Source organism: Schistocerca cancellata, chromosome 8 (assembly GCF_023864275.1).
Source record: "Schistocerca cancellata isolate TAMUIC-IGC-003103 chromosome 8, iqSchCanc2.1, whole genome shotgun sequence".
NCBI lineage: Eukaryota > Metazoa > Arthropoda > Insecta > Orthoptera > Acrididae > Schistocerca > Schistocerca cancellata.
The window spans coordinates 480,022,242-480,041,530 of NC_064633.1; the positions used below are offsets into that span (position 1 = coordinate 480,022,242).

The 19,289-nt window shown below is 41.3% G+C and overlaps 1 protein-coding gene across 1 annotated transcript in view; it reads left to right on the forward strand.

Moving 5' to 3' along the window:
• Nucleotides 1–19,289, forward strand: part of LOC126094889 (DNA topoisomerase 3-beta-1) — a 127,599-nt gene that overhangs the window by 31,257 nt on the left and 77,053 nt on the right. Inside the window, exon 5 of the mRNA XM_049909526.1 lies at nucleotides 12,505–12,633. Within this exon, the coding sequence (XP_049765483.1) occupies nucleotides 12,505–12,633 (129 nt within the window). The remainder of the gene's footprint in view (nucleotides 1–12,504; nucleotides 12,634–19,289) is intronic.

Consider the following 19,289-nt stretch of genomic DNA (forward strand, 5'->3'; position numbering starts at 1 on the left):
GAATTATTTAGTGTGTTTAAAGCAAGATCTTATGTACTGAGGTGTAAAAAACATTAAAACATATTGATTTTATGTATAATCAGTTGATATAATGAATGTGCCAGTCCAGGTGCATCTTGACTGTTATGGTACTGAGACAAATGATTGATTTGATTTGATTTTAACAGGGAAGCTAAAACAGTATAAGTCTAACTCACCACTGCCCACACCGAAACTAAGTTTATTGTGCTGTATCGCTCCCTGTATATCTAGTAAAGCCAACAAATGCCCTTAAATAGTTCAAGGAGACCCTCTACCAGTTTTTTGTTAGACACAATTTCTTCAGGTCTAGTTGTCCTGAAGATTCTGTATCTTTTACTCTCCAATGCCATGCATTTGAAGACTAAGTGTGATGCAGTTTCTTCACCCTCATTACAGATCCTACAGTTCCTTTTCCGCTATACCCATTGTGTGTAGGATTTTTTTGAAATTCTCATGGCTAGTCATCAGTCCAGTTACCAGTCTGATCTCTTTCCTGTTCAATCCCAGGATTACATAGCTTTTAAAACATGGCTTGGCCATCATTACCTTACCATGTTTTTGTTTACGGACCTTGGTCCAATATACTACGTGCTGTTTCCTAAGCCAGTTCCATACTTCTAATCTGATCATAGCCTTGGTGATTGTCAGGACAGGTTCTGGTCCAATAAATGGAGTTGTTGCCCCATCCTAGCCAATCTGTTGGCTTGTTCATTGCCACAGATCCCTGAGTGGCAAGGGACCCACACTAGGTTTACCTTATTGCTTCCTCCTAGCCCCACCAGAGCCCATTGGCATTCTTCAACAATCTTAGATCTTGTTGCAGGAACTGCCAATGATTTCAGGGCTACCTGACTGTCTGAGTAGACGTAGATGCTATGATGCTTGTAGCACCTACACATATTCTCCTCCACACATGCCCTGATAGCAGTAATTTCAGCTTGGAATACAGAGGCAAGTTTTCTGAAAGAGATGATGCCCTCCAGTCTTGGCTGAACCCCATACACCTATGCCCCATCGCCTTGGTCTATTTCTGACCCCTCAGTGAATGAAACAATGTGCCCCGTACGGTCATGGACTGTTTTTTCCCACTGCTCCCTGCTTCCAATTATTATGTTGTAAGGCTTGTCAAAGCAGTTGGGGGTTATTATATAGTTGGCAGGCATTTCCCCTGCCATTCCTACATTTACCTCACTCACTATGTTAGTGTGTGATTCTGGATATCCGAATGAGACCCAGTTTTTGCCAGTTTTAAGTCTGTTTGCCCCAGCTGCTACCTCCATCTTGACCCAAAGGTGTAGTGGAGGCATGTCCAGCATGGCTTCCTTTCCAGCAGTTGGCGTGCTGCTAATTCTGCCTGTTATGGCTAAGCAGGCCAATCTCTTCACCTTAGCAAGCTCCTTAACTGCAACCTATAGGAAATCCTAGGTCTGACTACTGTGGTGTATATACAGTGCGTACCCCTGGGGATTAGGCCCCAGTTTTTGCCACAAACCCTTCTAGTACTCACTAGAGTACTTTTTGCCTTGGAGATTTACTCTTAATGTGAGGGCTCCAAGTTAGCTTCTCATCTAAGGTTACCCCTAGATATTTCACTATCCCCTTCACAGGTAGAGTTTCATCGAAGAGCTTTAGATTCCAACTTGAGTGTTGAATATGTCTCTTCGTCAATGACACCACAACAATATTCTGAGGATTAACGCTCAGATCCTGTTTAACACACCAATTTTGCACAATGTCCAAACCTTCCTGTGCCATATTTCTAACTGTGTCAGTAAATTTACCAAGTATTACTATGACAAGGTCATTTACATATCCTTGGCAGAAGCATTGTCTGGAATTTAATTCCTCAAAGAGTTCGTTCACCACTAGATTCCACAATAGAGGGGACAGAACTTCTCCTTGTGGGCGGCCTCTAGTGGTGTTAATTACCACTTTTCATTCATCATGGTATCCTCCACCTTCCTTCCACTAAGCATGGCCCTGGTTCACCTACATATAGTGGTCCCCAGGTCAGGCACCTCTGCTGCCCTTACCATGGAATCGAAAGTTGTGTTGTGACTTCTGAAATTTTCCCGGCGTATTTCTTGTTGTTACTGAAGGCCCCATCGATATCCAGGAAGATGCAGAGGGCTATTTCTTGGAAGTGAAGTGCTTTCTCCACCTTCCCAATGAGTTGGTGGAGAGCTGTCTCACATGATTTACCTGGTTGATGTGCGTGTTGGTTTGAATGTAGAGGAGCCCAACTTAGCCTCCTCTTCCCAACATATACATTAACCAGTTTTTCCAACGTTTTGGGAATGGAGGAGGACAGACTGATTGGTCTCATATCCTTAGCCTTGGTATGATCAGTTCTCCCCAGCTTTGGAATGAAGACAACCTTCATTGCCCTCCAATCATTTGGAATGATTCCTACTGCGAGGCTAACCCTGAATAGCCTGCATAGGACTCTTTATGAGCTGCTCTCCTGCCCGTTGCAGGAGAGCTGGAAAAATTCCATCTGGGCCAGGTGACTTGAACGGTTGGAATGTTCCCACCGCCCATTGGATTTTATTAAAGTTCACACACTCCTTGGCCGATTCCCATTCCTCTCTTTGAGTGCCTGAGAACCGATGTCTCTCTGGGATCACATTCTGGTCTTTGTTGTCAGGCAGAGCATATTGAGGAAAGTGAGTTTTGAGGAGCAGTTCCAGCATCTCATGTGCTGTCTTTGTATATTCCCCATCCTCCTTCCTCAACGTACCTCCTGGATTGGTTGGTACTCCAGTATCATGTGAAGTCTGGCTTGTGCAGCTGTGCTCTCCACTTCCTCACAGAATGTCTTCCAGGATGCCTTCTTTGCTTGTCTGATTGCAAGATTGTAGTTGACAAGGGCCTCACGATATTCAGCCCATTGTCCTTTACATCTTGCAATATTAAACAGTCTCTGTACCTGTTTTCTTTGCATTTCCAAGTTGTTATTCCACCAAGGCACACTCCTATTTGTGCACTGTTTGGTGATTGTGCAGTTGTCCTGATATGTGGTCACTATGGCAGAGGTAACAGCCTCTGCTATTTCTTCAAATTCTACTGGATTCCTTATCGTGGTTTTAATTTCCGATAAGCCTAAATGAAGGGTTCACTTATATGTCTCCCAGTCTGTTTTTTCCTGGGATTCCTGTAGATTGTAGTCTGTCTGATCCCCATTTCAACCTTGAATTTAAAGTACATGTGGTCTGATGAAGATGGCTCTAACACCACATGCCACTGTTTGACATAGCTGCCCATCATCATGGAACTAAAGATTATGTCAATTACTTCTTCCCTTCTGCTATTCCTGAATGTAGGTTCATTGCACCTATTTAGGCCCTCTAAGTTGTTAGCTAAAAGAAATTCAAGAAGGTACTCATCTCTACTGTTGGTGTCCTTGCTGCCCTACACTAGGTTGTGGGCATTGGCGTCGCATCCCACCAGCAGTTGGTCACCTTGCTGACGGCAAGTCTGTACCAGGAGGAGAGCTGTCTTTGTAAGGAAGGTATGCTGAGGCCAAAACAATTTCACTTGTGATATCTTCCTTACATTGCTGCATTTTAATGGTCATTACATCCCTAGAGCAGAAATCCACCATTGGCATGAAAGAAATTCCATTTCTTACATAGATGAATGTTCTGGAGTTTCTTAGATTTCTAGCATAAATCAGCTTACCTCCAATGCCACCGAGGCCGGATACACCCCCTTTAAAGAAATAGGGTTCTTGTATCAGGACCACATCCACTTCCTGCCTCTCCAGGCAGCGACTCAGGAAAGCAGAGGCTCCTTTACTGTGCTGCAGATTAATCTGCAGCACCTCGAGTCTCGAGCTTGCTGCCGTCTTTGAGAACCCTGACGGTGACCTGCGAGAACCCTAAAAACAATTTCAGGTCCTGCTCACTCATCGCCTTCAGGGACTTCTCTCTGATGTCCACTAGCAGGGTTCGTCCTTCTGCTGCAACCTTCTGGTTGATCACTCTCCAATCTTCTGTTGAGACTTTGGGTTCTGGTCCCCTATTTTCCTGAACAGAGTCTTAGGAGAGACTTCCTTAAGGATCTTTGGTACCAATATTGATATCTTTGTGGTCTTAAGAAGCTTTGCTGCCGTCTTAACCAGCAGCTTCGCTTCTTCCCATGGGGGTATCATGGGCACCTTGTCCTTGAGCCATTCCACCATGTGCACCCCCTCACAGACAAAAATGATGGCCCCACGATCTAGATAGACCGTCCTGAATTTGGGTCCTGGGCCAGCATCCCCCTCCTCCCAGTCTTTTCAAAGAGGGCCATCTGTACTAGTTTCTCCTGCTGCGAAGTGGTGGCCACCAGTGGATAGCCTCCCTGGATAACTGCCATCCTAAAAATCGAGACTGCAGTACTATAGGTCTGTTTCCCTGTTTCTTGCCTCGGTTTTTTCTGGACTTGCTTATCCAGGGAGGAGGGAGTCTTTGATTTCTCCCTTATTCACTTGCTACCTGTCTTTGACGTAGTGGGGGTCTGCGTATCCCCTTCAACCTGAGATAGTTTCTTCCTGGGGGGTCTTAGGTTCAATCCCTTTAATTCCCTCCACTTGTCTTTAGGAAGCCATTCTTTCTCTTCCTTTTTCCTCTGTTCCCTGAGTAGTTTCCTCCTCTGGGTCCCAGACAAGCCTTTGATCTTAATCTGGTCTAGCTTCTTGGTTACAGTTGCCACTTCTGGCTCAGGTCTAGACCGATTCAGTAGTGGGAATGCCTTCCATTGGTACTGACCCCGATGTTTGGATATTTGAGGTCTCAATTTGCCCCTCAGTTTGTTTTTCTTTGTTTTCTTTAGTCGTGTCCATATTGGTCCCACAAGGACCACACTACCAATACACTGCTCGGTGTAAGGATACTTACTCAGGGAGGTTGCCTGGTATCCCTGAGTCTCCATTTGCGACACATCTTCCCATGTGCCGTGCACCCCATGGCACAGATTGCATCACACACTGGGTCGTGGAGTTGGGTAGGACTAGGAGTGGATAGGGACAATGGGACAGTCTTAGTCTGATCCATCGGCTGAGGCCTTTCCGGCAGTAGGTCCTCTACCTTCCGCATAGCCCTCAGCTTCACATGGGTATACAAGCCTCTCCACCCGCACGGACAGTGCTTTGTGAAGTTGGTGTCCCCCAGAGAGGGAGACATGATGATAGAAGGAAGCTCAATAGACCTATCTCCTTGACTTAAATTTTTCAAGGAGTTATGAAAATTTTATTGTAGTCACATTTGATGATTGCCATGAAGACCAAATAATTCCTTTCCATGTGCCAAACATGATTTCCACAAGCACAGATTGTGTGAAACCCAACGTGCTTTGTTCATTAATGAGATCCAGAAGGCATGACAGTACTCAGGTTGATGCCATGTTTCTTGAATTCCAGAATCTAATAAGTAACAGCAGTTGATATTCCTGTATGGAGCGATACATAAAATAAGGGAAAAGCAACCACTCACCTATCATGAACTGATTTGTGGAGCACAGTGACATGTAACAGGAAACAGCATTTGTTCCACACCATTGCCTAGTGAACAAAATGCAGACTGACAGAATACTGGAACAGATGCACAATCGGTCTGAAGTTTTCCTAGCAAACAGAAGTCAGTATATCATTCTTAGCAGGAGACTTTATCAGAATCAGAGGTAGCATCTGGCATATCTCAGGGTAGTGTGACAGGTTAACCCCTATTCACTACATAGCTTTCATGTGAACTTTTTGTGTGCTTCAACTTTTCCATGTTTTTATTTATGTTTTCTCTTTTCTGCTCACCGCTTTTGCTGCTGTACACATTAGATTGATTTCACTCCTATGTAAACAATATTGCTTATTTCTTTATAATGCTGAATTCTTCCATAGTTTTTCTTTACAAAATAATTTTGACCATTACCTGTATAAATTTCACTTCAGTTACTTTATGTTCAGGATAATGTAATCATATCTTTATTCTGAACTGTCATGAAGTGACAGAGACGAAAATGACAATCCTTGGAACCTATAATACAGAAAGAGGTCCAAATGGATGCAAGTTGCAGCAGTTACACTGAGATATGAGATGGAGAGACTTGCTCAGGATAGGATAGTGTGAAGAGTTACATCATGAAGCCAGTTTTTGGACAGAAGACCATAACACAACTATGACAAATTGTAGAATCTTTCCTGATTTTTTTTTAAGTGATACAATAAACAATCTATTTGTTTCCAGATTTTAAAATTTAATTTGTGTGTGTATTGTTCTGTGTAGCTTTTATTTTTGATGAACAATGGAAAATCCAGGTTGGAATAACTCCAATATTATGAAAAAGGATAGATTGATACTAAGAATATAGAGGAAACGTTGAGTTGCAGTCAGACACAACAAAAACACAACAAAATGACTACCATACATCGGAGATTTTGGCCAAAAGACCTTCTTCTAAAGTTGAAAAAAAAAAAAAAACCACACACACACACACACACACACACACACACACACACACACACACACACACACGCACGCGCGCGCGCGACCACTATCTCTGGCCACTGAGGTCTGACGATTGTTCTAAACTGCCTCATCTTTGTTCTCTTGTTAGTTGTTACCATAATTAAGAAGTTTTCTTATTTATTATCCTTGTTTGTATGTGTGAGCATATTTCTCTACTTTCAGCTCTGGTGGATACTTTTTTTGATATTTGTTAAAAAAAATTTGAAACCCGCTTCAAAATGCTTGCATTCCTGAAAATTAATATTTTGACTTAATACTCTTCAGGACAGTAGTTTAAATTTAAATGGAAAGAAACATCTAGCTTTCTGTGTATCTGATCTTGTGGAAGATAGTAGGCTACTTAGCATCAGGCAGTGATTCAAATTCCCTGCCCAGGCCAAGTATTGATGTGGAAGACAGTTCAGAGATACTCGGGCCACATACTCTGGCTGCAGCTCGCTCCCAAATGAGGGGCCGCTGCACTTTTTGAGTTTCATCCAATGATTTTTTGTTTCTAAATTGTAATCAAGAATTTTAGTCTTCGTAAGGAATTAGTAACTCAACTATATATTAAGGCTATTCCTTTAATTTAGTCATCTTTGTGTTTGGAAATTTCACTGAAAAATGAAAATCTTGTGGAAGATAGTAGGCTACTTAGCATCAGGCAGTGATTCAAATTCCCTGCACAGGCCAAGTATTGATGTGGAAGACAGTTCAGAGATACTCGGGCCACGTACTCTGGCTGCAGCTCGCTCCCAAATGAGGGGCCGCTGCACTTGCAAATGTGCCCTTTAAATACTGTGGCCTCATAGTTGCCATTTAGTCTCAGTAGTTCATCGAGGTATGTGCCATAGGTTGGTAGGATGGTTGACTTTGCCTGTGTTACATTTTTGATTTGGATTGTTCCCTGGACTTTGTGGGTAGCTTATGACTGAAATTCGTTTCTGGCTACCTGCTCAGTTCGTGAACTCTGATGCCATCAACCTCAGGGACCACTCATTTATTTAACCATTATTTGCATTACCGCCAGTGTGATTGATCATAAACTGTGTTCTAACTATGCAGCATAGGAGTGAATAGTGGCAACTAGGACTTTTATCACCATGCAACTATTCCAGTGAAGCATGGATCCTGAGTTTGTAAAGTTGTGACAACAATAATTGCAGCTGCAACAGCAACAACACCTGCAGCAACATCAACCGAAAGAAAAGCAGTGGGAATTTCAATAGCAGCAACAGCGACAGCAGCAGTGGCATGAACAGCTGTGGGAATTGCAAAAGTGACAGGAGAAATTGCTGTTACAACTACTGCAAAACCAACAGTAGTCTGCTGCTGTATCTTCTTCATCTCTCACTCTACCGCTCATTTGCTTTGATGAGGCAAATGTGAGTTGGGAGGCCTGTTTACATCATTTTGTACTTCACTGTCAAGCAAGTTACTTAATTCACCCAGAACATTAGCATGCACCAATATGGTCGTAAAGTAATATGGTATATGAAGGTGCAGAAAGTATGGCTCTCTCGGACCCCAGTAGTGTTTCTGATGTTTGTAGATTGCTGAATGACTGTTATGGTCACCAAACCCACATAGTTGCAGTTTGGCTCAAATTTAATAAATATGTTAAGCGTGTATGCAGTCCTATGCCACATGGGCTGTTGACTTTCAAGGCTTGGTATGCAAGTGTGATTTTTACTGTAAATAGTGTGGCAAATCAAATGCAGAATTATTAATCCATGATTATACATGTCTCTCCTGACAGAGCAGTTAGTGTGAAGGCTTTAGTCATCTGACCCATTCCTGAACAATGGGCAAAAAATTTCCAAAACTCATGAAGTAATAGCTTCAGTGCAATATATGTTCTACAGTACTAGTTGTTGTTGTTGTTGTTGTTGTTGTTGTTGTTGTATTCATTGTTGTGTTCTTTGATCCACTGATGACATCCAATCAATGTCTTCATCTGTTGTAGCAAGCACCCATTTCTCAGGTACTCCGGTGACACAAGATTCAGTAGTTAGTGCTGTAATTAAAGATTCACTGTCCTCATCATTGGCAGATGCACAAAACAGAAATGCTTTATTTGCCATCTGCATGTCCCAAATTGAGTGGAAGCTCCAACAACAGATTTCTCCCCAGGATTGTCGAAGAGTCCCAGAAAAGTTTGTGCTATCGAATCATGTCCAATGTGTGGCTCACAGCATAATTGTCATTGCCATTTCCGTGACATCACCTGTTTTGCATGCTGCAAACCAGGGCATCTAGTGTCTGCCTCAGCCAGTGTATGGCAACAAAGGCTCTCAGTGTGCTGCACTTTATCTGGCCAGTTCCTATAATGGTACTAGATAGGATACAGAAGCTCATGTTGCAGCTGGGAGTTAATGGATCAGTGTCAGATTTGCAGTTGTTCACAGGCACAGCCATGTCTCTGATTAATGTGGGTATGTGTTGGCACATCGGCTTCCTGCAGCTGCAGTGCCGTCAGTACAGAGTGGTGACATAAAGTAGACAATTGATTTTGTTGTGGGTCTGATCACAATCCACGCTAAGTATAACAATGTAGCTTGACAATCCTGCTATTAGTCAACACTTGGACAACACCTAAAATTTGTGGCATAGATGCTTTTGCAATACAAGCAACTGTTTGAACCTAGTTATATGTGCAATATAAGCAATTGTTTGAACCTAAAGTAGGTTGTCCAACAGGTTTCCAAGCCCATGTATCCTCAAAGCAATCAGCATTGCCTAAGATCTTTGAGCACGTCCTGTGTCTTTCGGCATGCACAGTTGAGTTAAAATCGAATGACATAGACTGCAAAGTATGGGAGTAATGTCATTGGTAACGTCTAGCCGGTGGGCAATGCCTGGGGTCATAGCTGAGAAGTCAAATGGATCACATAGAATTTGTGGTATATTGTTAATGCACAAACAAAAACAAATGTTGACCTGCATCCAGATCTTAGGCTGGAGGAATTGTTGATTAAATTGGTTGGGAGCCATTGTTTTTCAGAGAGAGCACTCACTGATGCCTGCTTTCAGTTACCTGTAGATGACCAGACAAAACAGTCATGCCATTTGTCATTAGGGGTTGCAGGCACTTCCATGATATTTCAGATACTTTGAACAGCTCATTAAAGGTATTTCCATTGGTTTTATTTACTTAGATGGCACATTAATTACTGGGCCCATGTGGAGCAGCACCTGTATGTTCTACAGATTTTGTTTGAGAGGCTTGAAACCCTTGGTTTGTGTTGGCTTGACAAATGTAGTTACTTGGAGCCAAGTGTAAAGTACCTGGGGCATATATTAGGTAAAGAAGGGCTCATACCAACATGAATCACTAATATAACATGTCCCAAGAACCTCAAAGAACTACAGGCATTCCTTTGTGGTCAGCACCATGTCAGGAAACTTCCTTGCAAATTAAAAACTGCCTCAGGTCAGCCCATTGTTTAGCAATATTCCATGCAGGCAGACACTTAACACTTGCCACTACTGTAGTGGTTTATGACTTAGGTACAGTAGTGTCCCACAGATATGTCAGTGGCACAGAACAGCCCATTGCTTTTGCATCAAAAACATGAAATATGACAGAGAAATTATCTGCAAATTGAGGAATAGGTGTTGGCAATCATATTCATCAAGAAGTTTCACCTATATCTCTGTGATACAGAGTTTCATCTGATCACCAGTCACAAGCCCATCATTTTTCTACTTGGTACCCATTCAAAACTTCCTGATAATATGGCTCAGTGGCTGCAACAGTGGACATTGTTCCGAAATTACTACACCTATGATATCTGTCATTGACCTACCATGCAGTACTCAAATGCAGTGACATGCAGTGTGGCCCAGATGTAGAGTTTGACAAGCATAAAGTATTGTGTTGTCTTAGATGCAAATCAGCGTCACACCCTTGACGAATTCCTGTTTGTGGTAGCAACAGAAACGACCTAGTGCGCTGCTCTGCAGGGTGTTGACTGCTGTATGGCAGGGTTGGCCAGAGCACTTGCCTAAGGGCACTGACCATGCGTGGCACACCTGTTTTTCATAATGACACAGGCTTTTGTAACTGATGGTGTCATATTGTTAGCTAAGGATGATTCTCAATTCTGTGTGGTAGTTTCTACCACTCTCCACCATGCATACTGAAGCTCCTCCACTCTGCACATTGGGGAATGTGCTGAATGAAGGTAATAGTGGGACACCCCATGTACTGGCCTGTTGTTGATGCAACCCTATAATATAACATCTAGAACTGCCTCGTGTGCACCTACAGTCAATCTGCTCCTGCACAATTTTTCAATCCTTGGCCACACCCTGACTAACCCTGGCAAAGAGTGCATGTTGGTTTGTCGGGATCACGTCCGAGTGCAGTGCAATTGCTAGTTGTTGATACCCTCTCTGACTTCCCATATGGGGCAAGATTGGCTACGACCACCGCAGCAGTTACCATCTGTGCCCTCTCCATTACATTTGCAATAGAGGGGGTACCTCCGAACCTGGTTTTCGCACCAGTCCGTAGTTAACAGCATCTGCATTTCAGAATTTTTTTCAGTGCAGCACTTTGGAGCACCTGACCACTACTCCTTTCCGTCTCTTGTCCAATTCAGAAGCTGAGCGGATGACCAGGACCTTCAAAACACAGATGAAATAGGTAATGACGGCAGCTGCACTAGGTAACGACGGCAGCTGATTCTCGGGGAGCACTCACAGGATTCCTTGCCACATAATGGGCTCATCCCCTATGAATGAAGGTTGCTCAGACCTCTGCTATGTCTGAATGCCTGACTCAGTGGACACACCACCCACATACATTACCCATGGGCTCCCACTTTGGGCTCCCACTTCCAGCTGGGACACTGGGTGGAACCAAGATGTAGCTGTCAGCAGTAGTGGGTGGCAAATATTTGAGGCTGTCACCAGCCAGGAGCATCTAATCACGCATTGAAATTGGCTCTGACTGGAATGATACGTACAAGCCCCACCCCTCATCCCCCTTGGCTATCGGCTGGGCAACAAAACCCAGGCCAAGGCTGCTTAATAGCCTGCCTATTAATGCTGAAGCCTCCACCCTTGTGTTACACATCACACATCAACAGAGGGTTGACAGTGATGAGTGATGGGAGCCAAGTCAAACCTCGAAACCAGTTCTAGCTGTCACTAACACCAGTGACCCTGTAACCTCGTAATTATCAGTGTGGAAACATTTTCAAACTAAAGAAGTGTGCCTGTGGAGACTGAACCATCATCGCCAATGCCAACGTGGCTGGCACCCACTCCCCTGCACCACAGAACCGATCGATCACGTTGAGAAACTACTGTGGCAGCCTTTTTTGGGGTTTCTACATCTCTGTCCTCTTCTATGATGAAGTCAGCTCAGGACAAGCAATTTCTGACACAGGGGGTGTTCAGTACCTGACAGTGATTTGAATTCCCCACCTATCCCAACTCTTGATATGGAGGACAGGCCAGAGATACTTGGGGTATATACTCTGGCCACAGCTTGCTCCTGCATGATGTACCGCTGCACCGCTGCAGGTGGAAGCATATCACATGGGACTGTCCACTGGCATGAGAGTGCCTGTAAATATTGCCACTCTGAAGTTGCCAGTTCGTCTCACTAGTTCATTGAAGCCTTAGACACACACCATAGGTTAGTATAGTGTTTGACATTGCCTGTATTATGTTTTTGATTTGGATTGTTCCCTGGACTGTTTGTGTGCTTATGATGGCTTTTGTTATGCTCTGGACTTTGTTTCTGGCAGTCACTTAATGGGGTCTACTGTGGTGGACCTCAGGAACTGCCTGTTTGTTTCACTGCTCTCTGTATTATCACCTGTCCAAGTGATCATCAACTGTGTTCTAGCTATAAAGAGTAGGATAGAACATGCCGTTTGTGTTCGCTACCTATATATTCTCACTGCATTGGATTTTGTTAGGACACAGTGGTATTTACTATTTGTTTATGACAAATTGGATATATTTATGTTTTTGTTTTTCACAGGGAAAGTATGGTGACCTAGATGCTTCTACTATTTCCTATGGTCCTTGCCAAACACCTACATTAGGATTCTGTGTTCAGAGGCATGATGAAATCCAAACATTTAAACCAGAACCATATTGGGTGCTTGTGGTAAGCTATGAATTTCTGTTTATTATCTATAAACATTGGGCTAAATTTCTGAGGATGTAAAAGTAGCTTCTGTAAATGGTGGTCTCTAACTTAACATCTATAAATCTATGAGAGAGTGACTGACTCTGTGTGTGTGTGTGTGTGTGTGTGTGTGTGTGTGTGTGTGTGTGTGTGTGAGGGGAGGGAGGGAGTGAGTAAGTGAGTGAGTGAGTGAGCTCTTATTTTTGTAGAAATAATCAGAAAATACTGGCAACATTCATGATAGAAGTTCACTACATCATTGCTGGAATAGTTCACTGAAGCAATGTTGACAGACAGACAACTTTATATACTTGAAAATATGTAGCTTTTAAGAGTCATATACTGCATGAAAGCTACATATTTGACTACTTCAGAGCCATACATGCTGCGTGGTCACCTCCCCCTAATGAACCGTGGACCTTTCTGATGTGAGGTGGTTTGTGTGCCTCAATGATACAGATAGCCATGTTACGGGGAGAGGCCAGACTAACCCGTGGTTCCTGAAGAGAGGCAACAGCCTTCTCAGTGGCTGCGGGATGACTGACTGCTCTGGCCATGTAACATTAATCAACATGTTGTTGCTGCGCTGGTAATATAAACATCTGAAAGCAGGGCAAACAGCTCTGCCGTATGACTTAATGATGAAAGCGTCCTCTTGAGTAAAATATTCCGAAGGTAAAATAGTCACTTCTTTGAATCTCCGGTTGGGGCCTGCTCAGGAGCATGTAATCATCGGGAAAAACAAGACTTTAATTCTACTTTTCAGAGTACAGAATGTTAGATCCGTAAATCTGATAGCTATGTTAGATAATTTAAAAAAAAAAGAAATTGGATAAGTTGTAACTTGTTATCAGCACAGAATCAGATAGGGGTAATGCAGTAGTAAGCTTAATAATGAATAAGAAAATAGGAATATGATATCCTACTATGAACAGCATAGTGAATGCATTATCATGGCCAAGATAGAAGTGAAGGCAACACCCATAAAAGTTGATATGCCAAATAGCTCTGCAGGTGATGAAGAGATTGAAGGAATGTATGGTGAGATAAAGGAAGCTACTCAGAGACTTGAAGGAGGTGAAAACTTCATTGTGAAGGGTGGGAAAAGAGAGGGAAAAATAGGAGGGAAGCGTGGGCTGGGGGAACAGAATGTAAGAGCAAGCCACCTGGTAGAATTCTGCACAAAGCACAATTTAATCATTGTTAACATTTGCTATAAGAATCATGAAAGATGGTTGTATACTTGAAAGAGACCTAGGGACACTGGAAGGTTTCAAATTGGTTATGTAATGCTAAGACAGTGATTTTGAGATCACATTTTAAAATGTGACTTTTGCAGTGGCTAAGGTGTACTATGAACAGAATTTATTGGTTGTGAATTGCAAACTGAAACTGAAGAAATTGTGAAAAGGTAGGAATTTAAGGAAATGAGACCTGGAAAAATGGAAGGAAACAGAAGTTGTTGAGTGTTTGAGAGGGATTGATATGCAGTATTGGGCTGAAACAGATAAGGAATGAAACAGAAAACAAATGAGTAGCTTTAAGAGATGAAATAAGGAAGGTAGCAGGAGGTCACATAAGTAAACAGACAAGGCTCAGTATAAACTGATGAAAAGAAAAAGGCAACAAATGAAGCAGGCAGAAGGGAATACAGATACGAAACTGAGAGAAAGAGCATAATGTATAAGCAGGAAAGGGTAGGGGGAAAATGCAGGGCTGTAGAAGGTTACATAACTAGAGGGAAGGATTGATGCTGCTTGTAGGAAAATTAGAGAGACCTGTTGGGAAAACAGAATATCAAGAGCTCGTTTGGCCAGCCAGCACTAAACAAAGAAGGGAAAGCTGAATGTTAGAATAAATATTTAGGAGCACCTTTATAAAGGAGAACACATCTGAGGGCAATATTATATCATGAGAAGAAGAAGTAGGTGAAGATAGGATAGGAGATACGATACTGTGTGAAGAAATTGACAGAGGTCTTGAAGATTTGAGTGAAAACAGGGTATAATTGAGATCCTTGGGAGAGCCAACCATGACAAAATTATCCCACCCAGTTTACAAGATACAAGACAGGCAAAGTACCTTCAGACATCAGGAAGAATGTAATAATTCAAATTCATGACAGGTATGAATACTACTGAACCATCAGTCTGATAAGTCATGGTTTCAAAATATTTACCTGAATTCTTTACAGAAGAATGGAAAAAGCTGATAGAGTCCAAAATTCACAGAGATGAGTTCAGTGTTTGAGAAGTGTATCAATACACAAGGTACTACTGACAGTTAAGTATCTGGCAGAGGTTCATCGAACCACCTTCACAATAATTCTCTATTATTGTAATCTCACACAGTGCGTGGAAGAAATGAACTCCTATATCTTTCCATCTGAGCTATGGTTTCCCTTATTTTATTATGATGGCCATTTCTCCCAATGTAGCCTAGATCAACATCAACAAAATATTTTTTCATTTGGAGGGGAAAGTTGGTGATTGAAATTTCATTAGAAGATTCTGCTGAAACGAAAAATGCCTTTGTTTTAATTATATCCACCCCAAATCCTGTATCATTTCAGTGACCCTCTCTCCCCTATTTCATGATGATACAAAATGTGCTGCCCTTCTTAGAACTTTCTCTGTGTACTCCATTAATCCTGTCTTTTAAGGATCCCACATCGCCACAGTACTCTAAAAGAGGATGGACAAGTATAGTGCAGGCAGTCTCTTAAGTAGGTCTGTTACATCTTCTAAGTATTCTGCTAATAAAACACAGTCTTTCTTTGGCTTTCCCACAACATTTTCTGTGTGTTCTTTCCAATTTAAGTTGTTCATAATTGTAGTTTCTAGGTATTCAGTTGAATTTACGGCCTTTAGATTTGACTGATTTATCATTTAACCTATGTTTAACGGATTCCTTTTAGCACTCATGTGGATGACCTCACACTTTTCATTATTTAGGATTGATTGCCAATTTTTGCACGATACAGATATATTTCCTAAACTGTTTTGCAATTTATGTTGATCGTCTGATGACTTTACTAGACAATAAATGACAGCATCATCTGCAAACAACCTAAGATGGCTGCTCAGATCGTCTCCTATATCGTTTATATATATATATGGAACAGCAGAAGACTTATAGCACTACCTCGGGGAATGTCAGAAATCACTTCTATTTTACTTGATGCCTTTCCATCAGTTACTACGAACTGTGACCTCTCTGACAGGAAGTCACGAATTCCGTCACATAACTGAGACGATATTCTATAAGCATGCAATTTCACTACAAGCTGCTTGTGTGGTGCAGTGTCAAAAGTTTTGTGTAAGTCTAGAAATACAGAATCAATTTTAAATCCTTTGTCAGTAGCACCTAAAAGATATGTTGAAGAAAAGTAAACCTATTTTTCTAGCATTTGTAGAGTTAGAGAAAGTTTTTGACAATGTGGAGTGGACCACACTCTGAAATTTTGAGTTGGTAGGAATAAAATACAGGGGCCAAGTGCTTATTTACAATTTTTACAGAAATCAGATTGCAGTTACAAGAGTTGAAAGCATGAAAGGGGAGCCATAGTTGAGAAGGGAGCGAAACACTGTTGTTGTATATCCTTGATGCTACCCAGTTTGTACATTGAACATATTATGAAGGAAACCAAGGAGAAATTTGGAAAGGCTATTACAGTTCAGGGAGGAGAAATAAAAACTTTTCGTTTTTCCAATGACATTGTAATTCAATTAGATGTAGATTAGGTAGGGGCTAAGAAAATTGGTGAAAAGAGATAGATGTCTTGAAAAGAGATTATAAGATGAACATGAATAAAAAAAAACAAAGGTAATGTAATGTACTGGAATTAACTCAGACAATTCTGAGGTAATTAGATTAGAAAATGCAACATTAAAAGCAGTATATGAGTTTTGTTGGGCAACAAAATAACTGCTGATGGCCAAAGTAGGGAAGATGTAAAATGGGACTGGCTATAGCACAAAAATCATTTATAATAGGAAGGAATTTGTTAACGTCTGATATAAATTTAAATGTTAGGGACTCTTTTCTGAAGGTATTTGTCTCAAGTGTAGCACTGTGTGGAGTTGAAATGTGGACAATAAGCAGTTCAGACAAGAAAAGAAAAGCGTATTAAATGTGGTGTTACAGAAGGATGCTGAAAATTAGATGAATAGACAGGACAACTAATGAAAGATACCGAAACAAAATGAGGACAAAATAAATTTATAGCATGTCTTGACTAATAGAAAGGATTTGTTGATAGGAAACATCCTGACACATCAGTGGATAGTCATTTTGGTAATTGAGGGAAGTGTGATAATGGGAGGCAGAAATTATGGAGAAAGAGACCAGGGCTTTAATACAGTATGCAGATTTGAATGGATGTAGTGCATGGTTGTTATGCAGAGATGAAGAGCCTAGCACAGGACAGATCAGCTCAGAGAGCTGTATCAAACCAATCTTTGGATTGAAGATAACTACAGCATCATATACTGCATGAGGAGAAAAAGGGTTAAACGTTCGGCTGCTGAATTGTACACTGCACCTGTTGATTTAGCAGTTATTTCCCCTTTGCTTCAGCAGTTGTGCATATGCCATTCCATTTTTCATTTTTTTATCTCTTGTTCATGGCAATCTAAAAACATTGCAATACCTAGGGATTAAACTTTTTTTCGTCATCTGTGATAGAGGTTTTACAGTCACTCCTAGGAAGCAAACATTTATCTTGTTTTACAATTTACTGTTCATGTTTTTAAGTACATTTTTAGAAGATTGTATAGGGGATATCTTATAGTCAGGTATTCGTATTTACTTACGGAAGTGTGCAGAAATGTTAAGATTACTGTAAAATTACTCTGGAATCAGCAGTTTGACCTGGATGTTTAATGCAACTGTGTTTAGTGTTAACAGCTGGTATTACATGGAATCCTTGTGACAATAATGTCATGGAAACCATCTTTCCTTCCCTATTTAGTTTGTGGTTGTTGAAGAATCAACATAAAGGCTTATAGTACAAGATCTGTGCATTGTTATATCTGTAAGAAAAGGAAGCATGACCCGAAATCAAGGGAAGGAACAAAAATGGGTTTACATCTATTGTGATGGTGCATAAATTCATAGCATTTTTGTTTTGTGTGTTAGTATTCTGGTTGCTACGGGTTTATTTATTGATTGTCAATCTTTATTTGTGGTTCACTGTTGCGTATTGTCATTTTATCATGTGGAGATAGTGAGTGGAGTTGTGGACACTAGAAAATGGATTTCCAAATGGAGAAATCTGAATGTTTATGACATATTCTTTTGTTTACGTTCACTAGATGGGTGACAGCAGTTGAGACAGCTAGAAACATTTGTGCTGTGTATGGGGGTAATGCCATTGGACAGAGCATGGAAAGAAAATTTTTTTCTTGTTTTAAGGAGGATAGTTTTGGCATTGGTGACTTTCGACATTCAGGAAGACCTTCATGGCTTGGAAAAGATCATTAAAGTGGATTAATCCACAATAATCCACGTCAGTGTATTTGAGAACTGACAGATGTGATGAACTGTGATCATTCCACCATCATGTGACATTTGCATGTAGTGGGGAAGGTTAAAAAAATCAGGTGTCTGGGTACCACGTGCTGTTAGCCAAAATCACAAAAATTAGCAGGTGACCATATGTGCATCTCTAATTGCTCATCAGTTGGCTTGTGAACAACACCAACCATTCCTATTCTGTATCATTACTGGTGCTGAGAAATGGTGCCTTTATGCTAACATAAGGGAAGAAAGGAATGGTTCAGCCCAAACAAAGCAGCAACTCCCTGTACAAAGACTTATGTGCATCCACAAAAGCTAATGTTATGCAAATGGTGGAACAGCGACTGTGTGGTGTACTACAAATTGCTTCCCCAAGGCATAACCGCCACTGTTGACATTTATTATCAACAACTGAGACATCTTGCATATGCAGTCAAAGAACAATGACTAGGAAGGACGTGTGAAGAGATGCTACTCCATGATAATGCCGCCCACATTCTGATAGTTTAACAAAAAACATTGTACAGGATTTGGGTTGTAGAGTCATTCTACATCCAGCTTATTCACCTAATCTTGCACCCTTTGTGCTCTCTATTGAACAACCTTCAAGGAACTTCCTTTCCGTATGAAAATGCGCCCTGAACACAGCTCGATGCATTCTTCACCTCAAAACGATGTGATTTTTACAGTTTCAGAATTAAAAAAGTTTACCCAGCACTGGCAGACTGTTACAAATAGTGAAGGAGTATATATGATTAATGATTAAAGTTTCTGTTATGTGTAGATGTTGTGTTTATTAATCTTATGGAAAAATGCTATAAACTTATGAACAACCTAATCTAATGCAAAATCAAAGGAAAGTAATGGGGGTAAGAAGTAGTAATAAACAAAGAAGTCAGAACACACATACCGGCAGTGAAGGATGATGAATGGTGTTGAAGGAAGTAAGTTTAGAAGCAGTCTTCATGTGCATTCGATGAGAACTGACTTCATATTCATTTAATTTCTTCTTTTGTAATTGTTCATTGAATTTTGGGCAAGTAACACAGTCTGTAAATGCTTTTGTTTTGGAATTAACGAATAGTTAACAACAGGTGTAGCCAGTGCTGTAACTG